This window comes from Thermobia domestica, chromosome 15 (assembly GCF_964235325.1).
Source record: "Thermobia domestica chromosome 15, izTheDome1.hap1.1, whole genome shotgun sequence".
NCBI classification, from domain to species: Eukaryota; Metazoa; Arthropoda; class Insecta; order Zygentoma; family Lepismatidae; genus Thermobia; species Thermobia domestica.
The window spans coordinates 132,974,198-132,997,284 of record NC_137468.1 but is presented as its reverse complement, the minus strand read 5'-3'; the positions used below and the strand labels follow the sequence as shown (position 1 = coordinate 132,997,284).

The following is a 23,087-nucleotide window of genomic DNA, read 5'->3' as shown; positions in this document are numbered from 1 at the left end:
AATAATGATAAAAAATAAACTTTTCCACTACATTAAACTGAAAATTCGTAACCAAAGAAATATGCAAGACTCCTTGTACATGAAATCAATTTCTTACCTCAGCATATGCCAATCACAGGGATTGAATTTCACTATTTAAAACTGAAGGAACTTGCTACTTCGTTTAAGCAAAACGCAGCTTGTATTGTTCCTCCACAAACTGAACCTCCTTATCTTAGAAATAATATACTCTTCCAGTACCTTTAGTAAAGGGGGCGCACACAGAACAAATAATATTGAATATCGGAACATGGCACATGTCGTGTTTTCCCGCAGAAGGGCAGTAAAAGGATGGAGCCGGTCCAAAAGGGTACATAAACTTGACTTCATCCTTTTCCTCTTCATCTTTACCTAACGCTAACCCAAAAAACCAATGGTTATCGTAAACACATGCAAGATACGAGTTAGTGATGATGTCCGCGATGTTCATTCGAGAAGATGTCTTTTCTTCAGTAAAATGGAAAATGGAACTGAAATCTGGATCAGAACTGATTTGCTTTGTCCCAATCGAGGTTTGGCTTAGAGGAGAGAACTGATGATATGATCGAGTTCCAGGAATTGTTTTTGCACCAGAAAAACTATTTTGTAGTTTTTTATCTATGAGAGTTTCTTTTTTCAGCAAGCTGAAATTTATGTGTTCAATGCGAGATCTACAGAAGGTAAAAACTTTTTCTGGCGTATTTAAAAAATCAGAACATCTTTGAAGGCTTTCTTTTAGTAAGTAGACGTGTAATTGTCCCACCAATACCATCACATGGGGATTTACCATGGCTTGTAGCAAAAAATGACCATGATGCACTTAAGGAGAAATCCTCATAATGGTAACACAAGTTCATGAAGTTTTTACAATTCTTGTACTGCGTAGCGCATCCATCACTGAAGTAATTTACATTTTTGACAGATGGAAATTGCTCTTTCAGAAAAGAAAGTTATTTGTTTCTGAGTCTCATAAACAAATGCGACATCGTGTTCCAAGTCATCTGATATCACACATAAACTAGAAACAGTCAGGTCTGCAGATCCAGGAAGACGTGTATATAGTACTGCTGGGTGTAGGGTACAGGAATCAGTATACCAGTGATACCCTTGAACTTCGTCTTGAATTGTGTAGGAATAATTTTCACTGAATTCCATCAGAACGACGGCTGTCTCTGGCTCAAGATTTTTCTTTCTGTCCTTTAAGAAATGTGACTGTGCTTTGAAAATGAATGTGGCACAAGCTTTTCAAGCTTTCGTATCAAAATTGTCACATACTCGTCCAGTGTGACAGTATTTTTCACCAATTCTGCTCTGTCCGTTGATACCCACTGGTAATATGTTACTTCCTCCCCAGGATCAAAATCCTCGAATTTTGCAATCACAAGCTGCCTCAAATTTTCACTGGAGGGACGCTCGGAACAATGCCTCAGCATGCAATCCCGACTGTACTCAGAACAAACCAGATGACGGATCAAGTCTTGATATGTCTCTTCTATATGACATGCATGCAGTAGGAGAATAACGTTTTGATGTATTGTACATACGCACACGGAATGTGTCCCAGCAGAACCTGCTAATACACACCACTTAGGACATAGCGTGCAAAATTTAGATAATCCAATTTTAATGCTGGGATGTCGATGTTTAAATGAGGAGTATAATTCTTTTAAATTCCCAAGTAATAATCGCTTCTCAATGTGTACATTTTTTTAAATACTCACTGTTTTTTCAGGTAGAATTCTGGAATATTCATCATCAACGTAGAAATTCTTTACTATTTGAATTGTATCTTCACTCAGCTATTTTCCCTTTCTCAATTCAGGAATAGCTAAAATTCCTTTATTCTTCAGAACTTCCCTTGCTTGCCAGAGACGGCATATTAACTCACATTAAATTCATTGACAATCTGTTTCCTGCTCCAAGATGAGGGCACTAAAGTTAACAGTTGTACTTTTTCTCTTCTAGTGACTTTACCTTGGAGTTTGGCCTTTATTATATCAAGAAGTTTATCCATACCATGAGCCTTTTGTTTCACATCTTTTGAAATTTTACAAGAATCTTCTTTAGAGACAAACTCTTTTCCCACAACTTTGCTTATTTTATTTTTCAGAGCAGAACTTGCTGAATCAAGCTTTCTTTTAGCATATGCAGGCTTGTTGTGTGACGGAATGGCATGGAATTTTAGAGGTGACTCTCCTAATGCTGTAAGTGAAACAGGATGCTCTACAGTTTCGTTTTTTGCGACAGATTCTTCTAAAAACATACATCGTGTTCACAAAATCCGCCCACATCTTTGCATTCAAAAGAAATCCCAAGTTTGTTTCTGCAATGACCGCATATCTTTTGTCCAGGTATAGCCTTTACTGAGTCAATGTTTTTATTAATTTCGTTAGCAAAATCAACACTTACTTTTCGCAAAGCCTTAGTGATTGGTTTTTTGTGGCAATTAAATGGATCAAAACAACTTGTCTGATAATGTTCATACTTCAAGTAATATGTTTTATGATGTTCACAAACACCAGTTAACAAATCAGAACTGATTCCACTCCTTTGGGATAACAATTCTTTCTCGGATGCACTGATAATACAATGCAATTTGACCATCCGTGTACAGCTGTTTTTGTGGCATTCACTATAAGTTTCCTTTCCTACACTGCACTGTTCTAATTTACTTCGCGATATCGTTGTATGCCAAATTATCACTTGACAGGATGAAGAACACTGTTTTGCAGCAACCCCAATAAGTATTCAGTCTTAAGCACTCAACACGACATAACCATCTGCACAGAAACACAGCTGAAACCGAAATGAACAAGTTATTGTACGGCCACAATGCAGAATCAGGCAAGATTAGACATGTTTCTACTCGCATTGCTCAGACAAGATTTTTCACGTCAGTTTGGTAGTTCAAGACACAACTTGCATGTTCGCGTTAACTAAACGATTTTCAATCCGTAACTAGTCCTGCATTAGATTTGATAGTTAGATTATGATCGTGCATTAGATTATGCATCGTGTACATTCACAGCTAGAAGTTCTGAGATGAAGAAATGAAATTTACTCCTCTCCATGGTTTTTATTTAAAAAAAAAAAAAAGTTTTTTTGGTTTAAACCAGGTTTTTTTTGGTTTGAATAATTTGCTCAATGTATTTATATCACATATCGATAGAAATAAATTTATTGCGTCTTGGTGTTATTATGCAACAACCGGGTTATGCTGGAAGAGGCCACATGCGAAATCCAAACCGCTTCTCGGCTTACATGCGAGAGAAACTGTCCTCCATTTGAACTCGAAACTGGGACTAATTGGCCACAAATGAGATATGTTTGCCGACTCACGAAGGACTCCTGATAATGAGTTTGCCAGTTTGCCTGTTTACCCAATGAGTTTGCCAGTTACCCAGTTTGTTTAGCCAAATGAGACAAGCGGCCGCCGCCTGGGCGCCTGCCTGTCACTTCCACCTTTTCATCTAGCACACTGTTCACAGTAGCAGCAGCTACGTTATTTGAAAGATAATGGACTGTAGATTTGGAAAATTAATTCAATTTTAACATTAAATTCACTTTGATTATATTAATAGTTCGGCAAAGTTTTTTTTTCTTCTTTCTTTTAAATACAAAATTTCGAAAGTGAATGTTTCTAGCCCGCTTCTCTGAACCCTCACACACTTCAACACAAACAACACGTATACTTAGTAATTACTTGAGACCTGTGTGAGTGAATCGAGCAATAATGTGCCAATACCTTGCTTGCATCAATGGCAATAACACTTTTCGGATGACACGAAAAGCTGGCGCGTTGGTTTTGAAGGGTTAACGAGAATTACTAACCGAAGCATTCAAAAAACCACTAATTTTATTTTACAGTCTCTTAGAAAATACCTTAAGGTTCAATTAAAAAAAAAAAAAAAAAAAAAAAAAGAAACGGCAACGTAATTGGTCCGCCTCACAGCGATAATGCGCATTATGTAAAATTAGAAATTTACACAAAAATTAACCATTTTGAAGTGCAAGGGTGCACTTTTCACCCTTAATGCACAGCAATCTTGATGGTGTTATTTTTATTAGCTGTACAGACTTATATAAACTTCGGGTAGAAATTTCCAAAGGATACATTGCGTAAATACTGAGATATGAATTTTTGTATTAAGCTGTACGAAATATTAGATGGCCTCGAGAACGACCGGGATGCCTGAAATTCCCAAACTTTGGTCTCGTATTTCTCACAAACTATTAGGATTTCGGAAGAAAAATTTTACGGGTCTTCATACCTTAGTAGTGTTAACAAGTACACGAAGTTTCATTAAAATCTGAATTGGTGGGTGACATGGTATGCGAGATTTGACGTGAAATGAGCCTCCGTTCAATGTTGTGTGTGTGTGTGTTTGTATGGTTCATCATGTTCGTCTTGTGTTATGCTTCTTACATGATCTTCTTAAGAGTTGGTGATGAATTTGAATATTTCATGGCTTTGAGAACTCTCAGTGGTAAGTTAAATATAATGTCTGGGATGAAGAAATTCGGAAATAGGCCAGAACTTGTTCTACTTACTCATAAGCTTCTTACATCTGCTAAGTACGCTTACCGTAACTACAAAACATACTTAGAAAACCTAAGAAAGGAGGAAGCTCAAGAAAAGAAGTAAAGAAGGAAAGATGAAACAAAACAACAAAGAGAGATTTGATGGAGAAATTGACAAAAGAAAAAGGGGCATGATGAGATTTTGGTCATTTTTTGATCACTTTTTCGTGTACTTTTAGTCACTTTTCAACTACAAGAGACCAGACCACTATGAGTCCTGTATGTATATAACACATTAATTCGGTAGTGTAAATCCAAAGGATTAGCTTGCAAATCGTTAAAGAAGTTAATAGATTTGCTACTTTATCTTTTGACCTGAGAACAGATTATTCATTTGCTGTCAATAAGAAATTGCTTAATATTGGCAAAAGATCCAATATATTTCAATCATTTTTAAAATTTTATTTATTTATTTATTTATTTATTTTTGTATGCCTTATATCTGGAGAACTACATATAGTGTAGCCAAACCCAAACTATCACGTAACTTATAATTATGTGCTTATTCCAGTATGTAATGAGTATTCGTTTAACTCAGTATGTATGTTTTCGTAAAAAATACGAAAACTCGATTTAGGAGTCGTTCAAAAACTTTGTGGCTCTTGGTCCAAAATCTAATTATTGGCCAAGATCGCAATCTTTTGATACATTTTTTTTGGACCATTCCTAAAAGTTTTGGCCAAGATCGCAATCTTTTGGTCAATTTTCTTGGCTCAGTCCTAAAATTCTTGTAGTTTTATGTTGTAAACATGAGCGCAAATGTTTACTATTGGCTCATTTTTCTCAATTTTTTTGTATCATGAACAACGAATTTAAACGAATGTTATTCATGCAGTGATCTCTGAATAGATTTTAAACACCGACATTAAAGACAAGCCTCATTGTCTACGGGAATGGTGAACATTACTCATTTTGCACTTGGGCTTTGTAAGTCCAATATTTGCTATGAGTACAAGGTTAGTACTTGTTATTGAATTTAGAAATCCAAGTTCATGTAGATAAATCTATCTTAATGGTGAATGATGGTGCAAAATTGACAGCATTAGAGTTCGTTATTATTTGGAGTTGGTGTTCAACTATGTATTTTATACCAATGTAACGGTCATTGATCGGTTAACTCGATTCTCTGCTGTGCAAATGTAGTCCACTTTGGATGGTTATTACCTACCTCGCTTACTCTTTATATTATCCTTACTAAGGACGCTACAGTATCACAAACATCGAAAACTACCAAATTCTGGAGGCTTGTATAACAGTAATTACGAAAGTGACATGGATACAGTAACGCCATCGAAAGTATCTTAGTGTCGAATACTATGATAATGTGACGTATTTCAAATAAGTAGAAACAAAGTTGCAAGAAATTGAAAATCTTACTTTTTTCGAAGGACTTTGTTTGGAAAAACGTTTAGATAAGTATTACATCCAATTACATAGATGGTTTTCAATAGACATAAAAATCATGATGCCATTTACAGTAATTCTGTGTCTCAAATCATTCCGGAGATACACAAAAATGGTTAAATTTGATATATTGCTTAAAATGGCCTATTTGTGGAAACTTTTTAGATCACTTTTTGATTTCTTCTATGACAGACAGCAATACCTTTTTGAGCTGTAGTCACAACAAGCTCTCTGAATTACATAATTTTAAGCAGTGTTGCAACTTTATCAATATTTACTATAATTCCAGAACAATCAGAGATATCAAGTTGCAGTAAACGGCATTATGATCTTTACATCTACTGAAAGCCATCTATTCAATTGGGTGAGTTACTTATCTTAGCAGTTTTTCGAAATAAAGGCTTTTCAAAAGATTCAAAGTTTCAACCTCTTGTATCTCCGTTCATGTTAATTCGAAATCCGTCATACCATGATCATAGTATTAGACACCGAAGTACTTTGGATGTGTCTGTCTCATTTGCGTTTTTATTGCTGTTGAGGTCACTAAATCCAGATAGTTGTGATATTTAGCGTCCTTAGTTTGCAAGACTGAATAATAAATATAATATTATAAGTTTCCATCTAACATGCACATTGGAATGTGTAATAATCTGACGTAGTGTCATTTGAAAAATAAACTTCATATTGGACTGGCAACCCTATTAATGTTATAGTATTGCAGGATATGTCATATAATGTCCTCCCGCTGATATTTGATGGTACAAAATTTCAGCGTTTTCTGTCCATTAGTTTAAAGGTTACAAAAGGCGTATCAAGATAAATAACCAACTTCGTATATATATATATATATATATATATATATATATATATATATATATATATATATATATATATATATATATATATATATATATATTGAAATGTTAATATATTATGATAAAAATCAAAAACCTATTGAAACATAGCTGGACACTCAACACACCTGATTATAGATGGTATTCAATATTAGTTCTCGATGTAATCATCTTGTCCAAGCATTTATGACAACGGAAATGAGGTTTTCTATACCTGTTGCACAGAAATTCACGAGGCAAGGTTTTAAAACCACATAGCAGATAATGGTGGCCAGCTATGTCCTGCTTTAGAGCAGGGAAAGCGTGAAAGTCACTGTGGGCTAGGTCAGGGCTATAGGTGGTGCTTTTGTCGTTTTTAACAACACTGAATACACTCCACTTTCCTTGTGCTGAATGAGTCTCATCATCCAGAAGAATCATACCATGGCAGAGGAGGAAGTTTTGTCTGATGGCATCTTGCAACTTCAGAAGTATCCTGCAATACCTTTCATCATTCATAGTTTTTCCTTGTTCCAAATCGATAAGTAAGCACAGCTGGTACATCCCAGAATACAGTGCTTAAAAATTTCCTGGACGAAGTAACCACGTTTAACTTCTTTTGTGGTGGAGATGCATACCTCCACTCCATGGATGTTGGCTTCCAAGATGGATTGAACAGATACATTATTGTTTCATCAGCAGTCACAATCCGGTGAAGAAACTTTTTCTCCACCGCTGCGTAACGCTGCAGAATATTCAGCTCGCAATTGTTGTCTTATGGTTTTGGGATAATATCTGTGTCACCATTTCCGGCACCTTTTCTTATATTTAAGGACATAAACCACGATTTTCTGCACAACACCTTACGGTAGCCGCAGCGCAGCATGATAGTGATTCTAATTTTCTTCTGTTCACACGAGCACAGTTCATGTCACTGGTTGAGGTACTGAGTGTACCGTTGTGTCCATTGTAGTCATTAACAATACTGATTCGTCCTTCAGAGGCACGACACCTCATTTGTACGTATTACGCTAAAATTTAGCTTTTACCATACATCTCCACAATCTGCCTATGAATATAAGCTTTTTTGGTCCCCACAGGAACCGCTTCACTGACTTTGCTTTTCTACTCTTGACCAATTTTCCACACGAATGGCAATTTTAAATGTCCGCTTATCGGGTATATTGCTCAGAATCCGAAGTAGTCAAACCTGCAATATGACAGACATGTTATTAATTTGCAAATAATTTTCGTTAAATTGACATATATATATAGGGATGGCCAATTCCGGAATTTTTACTTTCCGGAATCCTGAAAGTAAAATCGGAAAAATTCGGAAAGCGAAGTTTCCGATTCCCGAAAATTTTGTCTATCCCTTTATATATACTGTATATATATATATATATATATTCAAATATTCAAGAAAGTACCGGGAATTGTACATTTATAAAGCTGAGTGAAAGGGAGCGGAGCATCGAAATTATTCTTGTCGCTACGTTAGCACAACTGCGCTTTATACTCACGCGGAGTTAGAGCGCTATCTGTCAGTTAGTTTGTTTACAGTGCTCCATTTGTCAGTTCATCGCAACAGTGTGTAAGCGATTTTTACAATGGATAAAACTATCGAACAAATAATCTGTCTGCAGTCTTGCATTGCAAATGGAATTACGTGTGCCGAAGCGCTGAAAATGTTACATAAGGCTTACGGTGAATCGACTTTATCAAAAGCACGTGCGTATGTGTGGTACAGTGCATTCAAAAGCGGTGGTGGAAGATTTGCCTCGCTCTGGTCGACCATCGACGTCTTCAACTAAATTTAACATCGGTAAAGCAAAGGAAATGGTGACTAAAAATCGTCGTTTAAGTCTGAGAGAGAGACACGCTGAAATTTGTCTCTCACGAACTAATACATACCATTTTAAACGGTTGTTTGGGCATGAAATGTGTTGCCGCTCGACTAGTGCCGACACACCATCTCATAAGGCTATCATTGTGAATGGATTTCTGGCCAAAAACTTAACAAATCTTTTAGAACAACCACCGTATTTCCTCGATCTGGCTCCGGCCATTTTTTTTTTTTTTTCGAAACTCAAATTACCACTTCGAGGCACCCGTTTTGCTTGATAAAAGACATCAAAGAGACTTAGCGGCGAGTACTGAATCTATTCCGGAAAATGCGTTTCAAAAATGTTTTGATGATTAGGTTATTTGTTTTGCATAAGTGAATTATTTCGGAAGGGACCTACTTTGAAGGCAATACAATAAGTTTGGATCAATAATGCATGTTTGGTGTTTTATTGATCAATTCCCGGTACTTTCTTCACAGAATATATATATATATATATATATATATATATATATATATATATATATATATATATTCTAATTTGGAAATAACATTAAACTACATATGCACCATTTTGTACGATGATTTTTTATTTTCCCCCAATACCATAATCCTGTCGCTATAAAACTTCTATGGTTTCTGGTGAAAAAATTGTGGGACTTGGTTTTCATAGGCCTTATTTCAAACTAATTCAACACCATTCGTGGAGTTCTTTGAAGACCAAAACAAATAATAGTCTTACGGTGTCAAGTCCACGTTGTATGCTACATATTAAAACTTTCCAAGTTATCTCAATTTCCGACGGGTCGTTAAAGATGTATGCAGTCTGACGTTGTCAGCGTTGCGTAAGGGCGTATACGGTACCCTTTCTGTTCTGTTCCGGCCATTTATTTTGAATTGCTAGGTGTACTCGCACTAATTGTCGCCAGTACAGGTCCGAGTCTATCATTTTGCCCAGCAACAACAGCATACAATGCACGATACTCCAAATCCGACCAAATGTAAGACATAATCTTCCGGGGCTCAGTGTGGGCTTCGATCACGATCCTTTTCGCACACTGTTGTCGTAGGCTATCCACTTTTCATCACTTGTGACCAACCGCTTCATAAATACTCGAGTACATTAGGTTTAGGTAGAGATCATGATGAATGCTTAGTATTAGGTGAATGGTTTTGAGTCAGATCATAGCTTTTTGTAGCCAGCTTTCTGCAAATGGTTTAACACTGATGATGGATGTTTAGATCCTTGGCGATTGCGTGGCTGCCTACATGCTGGTCTTGCTCGACTTTTGTCAGAATATTGTCCATTTTTGTTGTGATTGGTCGCCCACTTAAAGGTGCATCTTGGACATCGAAATTTCCAGAACGAAGGGACTGAATCATCTTTCGACTGTTGCTTTTGATGATAAATCTCTCCGATAAACAGCACAAATTTCTAAATGGCCGCCTAAGACTTACTAGTGGCTACGCACTGCTACACAATAATATAGTGCTTAGATTCGGAATCTGGTTGAAATTACGGTGCGTTCTCAATTTATACTCTTCTGTATTTTCAAAAAATAATGGAACGTGATGTTTTTACTACTTCTCTTGACAACGATTCCACTGTATTAATATTAACTAAGGTTAGGACCTGATTGTAATAGTGTATATCATATAAGAAAAGGAATGACAATCGAAGACAAGCCGTAAGTAAGTTTCTTACTTACGGCTTGTCTTCGATTGTCATTCCTTTTCTTATATGATATACACTATTACAATCAGGTCCTAACCTTAGTTAATATTAAGGACTTAAGTTATCATATTGTTACTCTAGTCTGTAATATGACGAACTTTGTGTATATATAAATTAGTACAGATGCAAATTTCATAAAATATTCATGTTTTTAATTTCAGGATTCAAGATTTAACTTTACCCTTGCACTGAAGCGTGTAGATCTTGAGAAACCAGAATCGTCACAACAGTCATTCGTGAATTCTCAGGTAAACACAATAATAGTGAAATTTTGTTTTTCATCATAACATGGTAGAGGGTGACTAATATCTGGAACCAATAGTATTATTGTTTTCTAATTTCAAATTAATTATAACTACAGAAAGGCAAAGTATGAAGAGAAATATAAGAAAATATGAAAATCAAATCAAAAGCCCAAACTATGAAAGATATAAAATTTTAATAATATACTTCCGGAAAAGATTATATATATATGGGGTGTTTCAAAAACAACACCGACAATGTTTCGGAGGTGATTCCTGACGCCAAGATAAGACAAAAAGTATAGACCAACCTGGGTGCACAAATGCTTCCTTTCCGAATTATAGGCTGCCGAAAACATGAAAAAATAAACTTTAAAGGCCCATAGCTCCAAAACTATGGGATCTGCCGTAGTCGGATCAAGACTTCACTTGGGAACTAATATGTGCCCTATCCAAAAATCTATGTTTCAGAATCCTAAGGTACTCACGCAGTACTTTTTATAGAGGGAGTTTTGCTACGAGCATATAATTTGAAGTACTCACCAACTACCTTTACAAAACTATTGCGGAAGTACCGCAGGATTATGAAACATAAATATTTGGATAGGGCATATACTATTTCCTAAGTGAAGTCTTAACCCGACTACGGTAGGTCCCATAGTTATGGAGCTATGGGCCTTTAAAAAGTTCATTTTTCTTGTTTTCGGCAGCCTATAACTCGGAAAGGAAGCATTTGTGCACCCAGGTTGGTCTATACGTTTTATCTTATCTTGGTGTCAGGAATCACTTCCCAAATGTTGTCGGTGTTGTTTTGAAACACCCTATATATATCGGGTGTTCCAAAATGATCTTTTAATTTTTATTTCGTTTAAGTCCAAAATAGGGATAAATAAAAAAGTTATCCTAGAGTTTCTCTAACATTTAGCGGAGTTCAATGCGTGCGCCTTCTGTAGCACGCAGGTTATCTAAGCGAAATTCCACTTCCGTCCACATCCGACCTAGATGTCCTCCGTAACGTGTTCAAATGGTGCGCCGATGCGAGCTCGCTGTTCCTGTAGGTCCTGCACTAGTGTCTTGTAAACCACATTCTTCACAAAGCCCATAAGAAAAAAAAATCTAGTTGGGAGTAGTGTCCGGAGACCGAAGGATTAGAAGTCAGACAGTGGTTCCTCTTCGACCAATTCAGCGATCTGGAAATGTGTCGTCTAATGCCCTCTTGGGACACCGTCCTGCTACAGCAGGATGTCAGGTTGCAGATGTTCAACTTATGAAAATGCGAACTGTTCTAACGTATCAAGATAATCTGTCGCGGTGATTACGTTTCTGCAGAAAAAAAAAATCTCACCACACTATCATTGAAGGAGACCACACCATACGATTATCTTTGCACTGTCACGCACAATTTCCCGGCTTATGTGGGAGTTCTCCGAACCTCATATCCGCACATTGTATCGGTTTACCATCCCGGATAATGAAAGCACGCTTCGTCCGAAAACATCACTTTTGTCAGAAAGTCTGGGTCCTCATCAATGCGATTAAGAATCTCAATTACAAATTCGTTGCGCTTTGGCCTGACATCAGGTTGAAGTGCATGCAGCTTCAGTCGAACATGTAGCATCCTTTGCACCGTTGGCAGTTGTAGCTGCAGCTGTCGATATGCATGACGGACTGATTTGGTTGAGATCCTGAGAAATATTTATTGCACACCCGTTCCACATCTGCTTCACTCAGCTCGGACGTCCAGAACTCTTCTTCATGATACTTCTGTTTTCCTTGAACCTCGTGTACCACTACCGGATAGTCGGACGTGGTGAAGATGCATGTGTAACGCATCCGGAAGTTCCACTGGACCTGGGTAGCAAATTTAGTCTTTATACACCATTCCACACATACTGTGCCATCTCCTGAGGGTGACCATTTTCGTCAATGCTTCATCTGCAACAACAAAAATAAGAGAAATTAGGGAAGAGAAATTTGTTGGAAATGTTGATATAGAACAAAACTTTAGATATGTGTGTACCATTTGTCCCCAAACCACACCTTTCCATCTGTCCCCATTTTTTACTTATATGCGATGAAAGTCTTAAAGATCATTTCGGAACACCTGGTAAATATATACATATAAGCGATATATTCATTAATTCATAAACATATCAAGCGTAAGTTAACACTATTATTTCAATAATAAATGCTTACGATTAACAATTGGCGTTGCTAATATATATATAGTGTACCTTAACTCTACCTTAACTCTTTCGATACGGGAGGTCGAAAGTGACTTACAGGTGAGTCACGCATTTACTCCTCTGTTGTGTAGACATTAATCAAGATATCGGGAAGCTTTTTTTTCTATGCCAAATATGATTGGACTAAAGTTTATCCTTTTTTTTTTTCTTCCTGAGTATCCAATTTCCCTTCCAAATTTGAGACCGAAAGTCAGAAAATAGGAAAATTTCTATTTTCGTGTTATATAAGGTGCGTTGCAAAATGATACGAACGATACAAGATATCGTCATAGTATGTGATCGGAAAGGAAACGGAAAATGAAAGTGAGGATGAATGATACAGTGTAGACGTCAGATCGAAACGAAAATGAAAAAACATCCCAAGAGAAGTGTTGCAAAATGATACGAACGCAGACACGTTTAGCGTAACAACACATAGCTAGGTCGCGGCTACGAACATAGACTGCGCTGGACGAAAGCTGAGATGTATAACAGACGAGTGATAGAAGTGTAAGGTAGTGTACTAAAGCGAGGACGTCTGGGTGAGATAGCGGGTAAGAGAAGCATAATGGGCCGTGGCAAAGTATTGTCTGAGTGGGAAAGGGGCAAATAGTGGCATATAAAGAAGAAGTTGTATCTGTTAATGAAATTGCACGTCGAATTGGGCGAGTGCTTGTGTCGTGAACAATTTTCTTAAACTAAGGATGCGGTATGGAGTAAAGAAATCATCAGGAAGGCCGCGTAAACTAACGCCACAACAGGAATGACAGGTTATTCGAAAGCTAAGTTGTGGTGGAATATTCCGTACACAGTTGGCACGAGACCCTAATATTCGTGTACATAAATCTATCTTATCAAGAGCTGTGAAACGCTGCAATCATCTCCGATATAAGAAGTGCAAGCGACAGCCGCGACTCACCCCGCAGCACAAGGAGCGACGGATGAATTGGGCCAAGACACATGTGACCTGGAAGCAGAACTGGCGTCGTGTCATCTTCAGTGACGAATAGACATTTAATTTGGATGGTCCTGACGGCTGGCGAGACTATTGGCTCGATCTGCGGAAGGAGGAACAGATGTTCTCTAAGTGACAACAGGGAGGACAGTCGGTAATGGTGTGTGGGGGCTTTGGTTATTATGGTACAACAAACCTCGCATTTCCTACATCTCGTATGACATCAACCACGTACCAAACAATAGTTGCAGACAATTTGTTGCCATTTGCCGCGCGAATTGCTGGTCCCGAATGGATCTTCCAACAGGACAATCCCATTACCATGTTGCTGGAACTACTAGGGATTGGTTTCGGGAGAAAAGTGTGATTGGCCTTGGTTGACCTTCCATTTACCCAGACATAAACCCAATGGAAAATCTATGGGGAATATTGTGTCGCTCAGTATACGCCAACAGTACTCAGTACAAGAATGTTCGTGAGTTGCAGGAAGCCATCATCGCTGCATGGAATCAAATTGATGTGACTCTGCTGCAAACGCTGGTAGACAGCATGATTGATCGAGTGTTCAAGTTGGTGTTACGAAACGACTCATTTATTGGCTATTAGAACTGGCTTTTGTATTGCTTTCGCATCATTTTGCAACATACCTTATATATATTTCATTATAACTTCGTTAGTTTTAGAGAGATCTACTTACGAGTTTTCAGGTATACATACCTCATATGGATTCCTGATTTTTTAGACCATTTTGAATAACAGTTAGTGTTGCCAACTAGGGAAATTATTATTTCCCTATTTTTGAATAAAATTCAAAATTTTCGAAATTTTTAAATCCGTATCTACACGTACGAAGTCAACTTACGCCAGTTGAACATCAGTGCTTACTTAACAAAAGCAAGTATATATTGTTATAATTGGGTAATTTAGGGAGCTATCGAAAAATTCGAATTTAGATTCTAATCCTTTATTTTCTTCGTTTTTCCGTTTACCATAGTGTATATATATACAGATGGTGATCAGAAAAATGGAAACACCTGTAGTTGGCAACACGTCAGATGTATGGGTTGGCAGTGGTGTCGTGGCGCCCGCAGCGCCGGACCGCTGGTGGTGGTGTGTTAGGTCAGTCTCCATACTACGTCAGGCGCAGTGGAACAGCAGTGTCCAGTGGCTGCAGCAGACGGAGGTAGTGTAAAATGGGAGACCTCTCATATTTTCAAAGAGGGCAAATTGTTGGTGCGCGGTTATGTGGAGTGAGTGTGACGGCAGTGGCTACTGTGTTAGGTGTGTCGCGTGGGACAGTGTCGAAGGCGATGACAGTCTACACAACACACGGGAAAACCACATCGGGGAAGCGGAACAGTGGGCGGAAGAAAATCATGAGTGACAGGTCACGCCGGGTATTAAAGCGCATTGTCATGCAGAACCGTCGTGCTACTGCGGAGCAAGTGACGGAGGAACTCAATCAGCACCTCCCCCACCATGTTTCGACAATCACAGTCCGCCGCGAATTACATGACACGAACTTACGGGGTCGTGTTGCACTTGCCAAACAGCTTATCAGGGACCATGACGCTTTCGCACGCCGCAAATGGTGCCGCGACCATGCAACTTGAACCTTTGAGGACTGGAAACGTGTGATATGGTCGGGTGAGTCATCCTTCACCCTATTCCCAACCACGGGCCGTGTTTGTGTGTGGAGAACGCCCAAAGAAGCTTATGATCTGCAGTGTCTCCGCCCAACTGTGAAACATGGCGGCGGCTCGGTGATGCTGTGGGCCGCCATATCATGATTTTCATTGTGTCCTGTGGTCACACTTAGCGGACGAATCACTGCCAACGATTATGTCGCAATTTTAGAAGACCACTTGCATCCTATGGTCCGGATGTTGTTCCCGGACAATGACGCCATCTTCCAGGATAATGCACCCATTCACACAGCTGGCGTTGTTGCAGCGTGGTTTGAGGAACATCGGGATCAGATCTCAACATAATTGAACATCTGTGGTCCGTCTTGGAAACACGACTCCGGCGATGATTTCCACCTCCATCCTCTCTCACAGAACTGGCCGATGCCCTGCACGAGGAATGGTGTAAAATTCCACTTGCTACCATTCACGACCTCCATCCCACGTCGCATCAAGGCTGTTCTGAAGGCGAAAGGTGGCCCAACACCATATTAATCTGGTAAGTTGCAATTTCGTTCAGGTGTTTCCATTTTTCTGATCACCATCTGTGTATATATATACACAGATGGTGATCAGAAAAATGGAAACACCTGAACGAACAGAAACAGGTCAGCTATCACGTATTAGTCATTCTTACCTTGTTATAATTTACAAGTATTTGCTAACGCGGGTGGGGGGCGGGGGATAGTCTGTCAACACTGAACTTTATGACGCCATGAAGTTATGTTTATTGTTGAAGATAAGATATTCGCTACTCTGCCTACCTACTCAATGATGCTTGGCATTAATCCTATATTTTACTGCTGGAATGTATCGTCAATGAACCTATGCCGCGCCTACAAACACTAGCGCTGAGGAAGAACCAACCCTTATTGCTAAACACAAATAATACCTCACTGATTCCTCTATTTGCTTCTTTTGCAACACCATTAAACTCATTGTGCATAGTGGCGAGAGGTGGGGAGAAGTATGGCGAGCTACAGGTGTGAGGGTAGTCCTGCATTGAACAACGTTTGTAGATGATCAGAACGAACACTCCGTGTGGGTCGTTAGTCCCAATCTGTGTTGCGGATATCCAGGTCTGCATCCGTATGCCGCTGCTGTCTATAAGAGAGATGATGTGCATGTACATTTGCTCTGACGAACGACGCCAATTTTGATGTACAGCAGACAGATCCCGTGCAATGTGTTGAGCGATTCTGTGCAAACACTCGACGACTCCTTTGGAACTGCTGCAATGAGCTCGAACTTTCAATGACCAGTGCTCAGCTTCTTATGCATCCACAGCGTTGCACTCGGTTATAGTATGTAGTAAATTCATTACCAGTAACTCACACGAATAAGGTATTTGTGCGTCCTTCCTTGTGGCTGTTCAAATTTTTTCTACAGTTTAGATAAAACGATAGTGAAATCAGTATGCTATGAGGTATTTGAGTGTATTGCCATGTTCTGTGTTATGTAATTAAAAGTGGGAGGTAATTAAGATGTTAAAGTGTTTGCCACTTGCATAAATAAAAACGGATGTCAGTGGGAATTGAACTTCTGTCACAATCGCACAACAACGACAGACGTACTATGTACTTGCCTCCTTAAAATCGTAACAAAAATACTAACTCAAATATTCGAACATAACAGAATAATTCTCCCTCAGTGGGCGAAATGTATTGCAAGGAAAAATGAATGGACCAAGGTCAGACTCTTGATCATTCCAAGTCACATTTGATTACCTCATAAGTTAATTTGAATAATTCTACAGGTTTTAAAAATAACGTTATTTCTATTTCTACTTTTAGGAGCAAGTATATTCGCAAGATACAAATAATGTCTTCAAAGAAGGACCTTGGAGTAGCATGAAAGCTGATTTGGGACTTAACAGTGACACTGAGGGTATACTAGCCCATTTTAATTTGAGTGAAGTAAGGAAAAGAGCTACAGCCCGGAAACTGCCTGCACAAAAGGTTCCATTCCTCGCAGTGCTTTTGAAAACGATTGATCCTACTTCACCTGATCCATGTGCAGTCTTTCGAGATACAACAGGTACGTTGTTCATTAGTTGATGTGAGAAATTTTAGTCGCTGCAAACCTCAGATTACGATAAAAGTGGGAGCGGAGTTATGGTGATACTAATTTATTTCTATTCTAAAAAATCACTATGGTATCTAGATTTGTAGTGATGGTATCACAAAGTTTGGAGGCAAAAGAATGAAACTAAAAATGAGACAGGAAAATGTCAGAGGGTGCATCGAATGGAGTGATCTGTTTCCCTAACAGAACTATCATGGAGCCGCAGAGAGTTACTCGAAAATTTATATAGCAAGGTAGGCCATTTTTAACGTCGTTGGAAAAACCATAAGAACAACAACTTTTGTAAGATAACTATTTTTGCATGATGCACAGTCAATAAAGTAGCCACCAATTTTGAGTTCTTGCCAGGATTGGCTAATTTAAACCATGTTTTAAACTAAGTGGTAAGAAAAAGTGGCTCAAACCAAAATAAATAAATTTAAAAGCAAAAATGCCACGAGTCGTGTGAACTTCGTGACATTTCCTCATATCTCAAACCATCTAAAACATCTTTTCTCATACATTATAAACCCAGGAAACTTAAATGTAAGAGTGATTTATTGAAAGCAAAAATATTTCCTATATATTTACTGTATATGTGTGAATAGTTCAAATCCAGAGTGAACTCAAATGATTCATACCTGTATTCACTTCTTATATTTATATGCAAATTGAATTAAATCGCTGTATTTCTGATTTAGTGAACTAATTTGAACTAAATGAGATCCTCTATACTCTGTGGTCTTTTGAAATTTTTCATTTATTTTGATGATGTGTATAACTGTGCAGTGATTTCATTTGTACAGTTGTGTATCTTTTTATCCTTCTGAAGTAACTCTTAAAATAGTTATAAGTGTGCAAGATCAGTACAGCATTTTTCTATCAGTTCTTCCTGGATATGTCTATAGACTAATCGCCTTTGTAATCAAGAGGTTCCAAGTTGGAGTCCAGATGAAGAATAATTTCTCTTGAATGCAAACCGAGTAGTGGTTCGTATCTCACTGTATGCGTAGGATTGCCGATTTTTCAGAGAGAAAAAGGAAGATCTTGCGATTGTTAACGAAAAAACGTACATATATGTGATGTTGAGATTCTACGTATAACAAACAAATATGGTTTCAACTATTAGCAATTTTGATTGAGGACTGGGCCTGTTTCATTAGAAACAATTACAGCACATAAAACAAAAAATGTATATTACAATTTCCATTCAGAGATAATGTGGTTCAGATTCCACGTTAAACTGTAGGTCCTCGTCTCACATGACCTCGGTGCTGGGAGAGATGCGACACTCAAATCCAACTGCTACAGTATATTACACAAATCTTTATTACCTCTTAACTATATTTCTTAAAGACTGGAAATCTCATCCTTTTTTATACGTCCAAAAATACTTGCAGGGCTTATTGAAATTCAGACGTACTTGGAGTTATGTGTTTTTTTTTTTTTTTTTAGTTTACAATAACGTCTGTTGTCAACATCAATATATCACAATCAAACGATCGAGACGCTCGACGGATAAGGGCTAAGATCCTAAAACCAAATCATTCTTAATCATAAAGTTGCGGTCCCGGTTAGATATAAGGTAAAATCAGAATCTGTTGTTTAAAAAATAAAATTAAATTAAAAAAAAAAACTAATTAAAACATGCGAGACAAACGTAAAACTTGAGCAATTTAAGATGTGGCAACCCTATTTAAGCTGTAGGTCCCGTCCTTCGTAGCCCCGTTGTTTCATGAGGACGTCAAAGGTCAAACAGATTTATTTCTACCCATATGTAATCTAAATAAAGCAAATTATTTATTATTGTAATAAATTTTAAATGATATATAATTTTATACATTATAAAAAAAACATAACAAATAGCGTTTATAGGAAAAACGTTTCTCGCGTGAGTTACTGTTTACCAATCAGCCATCATTTACTGTATGCTTTATTGGTGTGCAAGAATTCACAATGAAATTGAGAAAATTTCGTAAACAGTACCCCACATGAAGTACTTTTTCCTACAAAAGTTGTTTATTTTTTCATGATCCCTTGAATGATTACATATCATTTAAAATAATCGGAAAGCCCTATGGGCTCTCATGATAGGGAATCCTGTGGGGCAAGAAGATTACGTTATTCAGTGCGCTCACTGCTATTTTTCTATTTTACTTTTGTTTCATCTTTTGATCCCGTTATTTGTAATTTATATCCATTGAAACTTTTATTTGAATTTACAAGAACTTAAAATTAAACTGAGACCCTCTCGTAAACTGTGCCAAACACGAAAAAGTTCTTCTACAAAAATTGTTTGCTTCTCTATTATCTTTTCAATGGTGTTTAAAATTCTTAACTGGCTACTTAAAACTTTTAGGTAATCTCCCAAGGCCTCAGGTTAGGTTATCCAGTGATACAAGCAGAGCACTCCATGCAATGTGACCTATGACATTTCCTACCGGTATCTCATTTTTTGTTTCATCTTTTATCCCCACGTTTTATTTACATATATAATATCGGGTGTTCTAAAAATGACCCCCACGGACTTAAGAGCACTATTCTACAAGTGAAAATGAAGCAAAAAAATACATAATTATACACCCTCCATTCCAAAAGAAACCGAACGTTTTAAAAAAACAAAAAAGCAATGTACATTTTGGAACAAATCATTTTTATTAATCAATGTATTCCCCTTCTGCATCGATACACATATTTGCACGCTCTAACAAGTTGTCAAACGACTTCTCCATGTCCTTTATTGTAATGGTCTTTAGGACGGCGGTCGTCGCCTTCTCAATGGCATCAATCGATGCGTGCCACTTTCCTTTCATCGCCAAATGCAGTTTCGGGAACAGATAGAAATCGCACGGAGCGAGATCTGGTGAATAGGGCGGATGATGCAACCGAATAATGTGATTTTTGACCAAAAATTCAGTTACAAGTCGCGAACGATGTGATGGTGCATTATCGTCCAAAAGAGTCCAACTGCCGATTTCGCGATATTCGGGCCGAATACGACGAATTCTTGCCAGCAAACGCTTCATGACGCCCAAGTAAAACTCTCCAGTGACTGTCTGGCCGGGCTGAACAAATTCTTTGTGGATAATTCCTTTTGAATCGTAAAAACAAATCAGCATCACCTTAACTTTTGACTTCACCAAGCGACTTTTTTTTTGGGTGTTCCTTCATCCGGCGCTCTCCATTCAGCACTTTGCCGCTTTGTTTCGGGCTCATATTCAAAGCACCACGTCTCGTCACCAGTTACAATCGATTTCAAGAAGTTTCCATCCTGCCGAGCACTTTTAACGATGTCTTTGCAATGCGCAATTCGATCAACTTTTTGGTCTTCGGTGAGTTTGTGTGGTACAAACCGCGAATTAACCTTCTTAAGGCCCAAAACTTCGGTCAAAATGCGGTATGCGGTTGTTTGAGGAATGCCTAATTCCATCTCAATAACTTTCACCGACGATTTTTTGTTATGTTTGATGAATTCACGCACTTTTTCGATGTTTTCTTCCGATAATCCGGTTCTGGGACGGCCTGATCTTTCGTCATCATCCAGCGTCTCTCTACCCGATTTGAATCGCCTGAACCACTCGTAAACTTGCGTACGAGATAGACACTCATCACCATATGCATTTTGTAGCATTTGGTGCGTTTCACTAAAAGTTTTACCCAGTTTAACACAAAACTCAATTGCAGCTCGTTGTTTGAAACTCATTTTCCGACCGATGTACACAACACACTGACAGTTGAAACGTAATAACTTTGTTGCCGTGCATCCAAATGTCATGACATTTATACCAGTTGTCAATGAGGGACTACGCCATCTACCGGTAAAATATTACAACAGATGGCACTAGTGGTACTATTTGTTTTCAAAAGTTCGGTTTCTTTTGGAATGGAGGGTGTATACCTTTTGGGTCCTCATCTGGAGATATGAATTGCACTATGTGGCGACGTCGCAGATAAAGAACCGTAGACATCAAGTAGTTAAATGGTATGGTAGCATCAAATAGTTAAATCGACTTTTTCCAAAAGGAAGTTAAAATCGGTACACGTTGATACTAGCACCAATTATTGGCATGACAGTAGGGTGGTCCTTAGGTATATGGGAAAAAATAAATTTTCGAATTTCTTCCGCCGCACCCCCTATTTCTTTTCCTTTGCTAATAGAAACATCATACACAAAATTTCACGAAAATCCATCAACGTTAACCCGTGCCGCAAAGCAGTTGATTTCTGTAAAAAGAAATCCATTTGAATTTCAATGGCACTCGATTTACTATTTGTCAATAAACTTATAATAATTGTCACAAATGTAAATAGGACAATATAAAGCTTTCCTCTGTAATTCAGAATTGACTGGGTTTCAAATACAGTCGGTTCGTTACCAGGCAACAAGCTACAAGCATCATGATCATCGTCCGTACATATAGTACTTATGGTTTATGCACAGTGTTATGAACCCTGTGGAAAAGATATTTAGATCTGTTTCTCATGTCACTTGCTTTGTTAATAAAATTTACGTGAGTTGGAAATCAATCAGCTAATAAATACAAGTAAAAATGACAGTGGCTGATATTCCAAAAAATGGACAAAAATATATGAATTTGAATTGTAGATCGACTTAATGATAACTTTTACTTATTATGCAAGGTAGCTTTTCGACATCCTGGAAACAAGTTTCTATAGTCTTTCACCACTTGCAAAGGGAATTGTTTCTGTTCTTCATTTTTAGTTAGAACTGCATTGTGATCTTCCATTAACTTTACGCTTTTTCCACTGCGCCATTTGTAACATGCAGCTTATCAACAACTTTTTTCCCGAAAAGAAATTCATCATTTGTCGACCAACAAACCGGATCAAGGTCTAGAAAACCTGTAGAAATCCGAAACCTTTCGAAGAACTTCTTCGTATTTCCTATCACAAAATCAGCAATTTCTTTTTCTTCAATATCATCTATTTCACTAGCGTGCAGTTCAAATCGCTTAATCGTTTCATATGAACTGTCACTATTTTTAAATTTTTCTGCTATTTTGTGTTTTGTTCATTATTGACATTCTCGTCAAAAAATGAAAGTGCTCACACTCCTCTGAGAAGTACCAAAGATGTTAGGAAAACTTCAATAAAGCCACTCTCGAGACATCAGAGCTTCTGAGTTTGTACGTTTGAAGGCTCTTCAAAAATTGTAAATCTTGATGTGGTGGACGAGATGCACTGCGCCAAGTAAACCAAACTTTTACATACAACATAAACCAAGCTTTTTAAAACAGGAAAAGTGTACACTTGACGCAGTGCTTCTTCTTCCGGCTCATTTAATTTAAACTGATTGCTAAGGAGAAATATTTTTAAACATCATAAAGCTTTTCCCATCAACCTTGTCTGATGTACAGCTCCAGGGAAACGGAAGGAAATACCTCCAGGAGGCGTACTTCCTAGAAAAATTACTATAAGCGCCAAAAGTTCTCTGTAATCTTCTCTGCAATGCTTCTCTGCATTTCCAAATTTTGAACA

At 37.9% G+C, this 23,087-nt stretch overlaps 1 protein-coding gene across 2 annotated transcripts in view; it reads left to right on the top strand.

Annotated features, from left to right (window-relative positions):
- Positions 1-23,087, top strand: part of LOC145671243 (uncharacterized) — a 110,899-nt gene that overhangs the window by 22,153 nt on the left and 65,659 nt on the right. For both annotated transcript variants that reach the window (XM_081740155.1, XM_081740154.1), the window contains exons 3-4: positions 10,579-10,665; positions 17,318-17,561. In XM_081740155.1, coding sequence (XP_081596281.1) covers positions 10,579-10,665; positions 17,318-17,561 — 331 coding nt within the window. The remainder of the gene's footprint in view (positions 1-10,578; positions 10,666-17,317; positions 17,562-23,087) is intronic.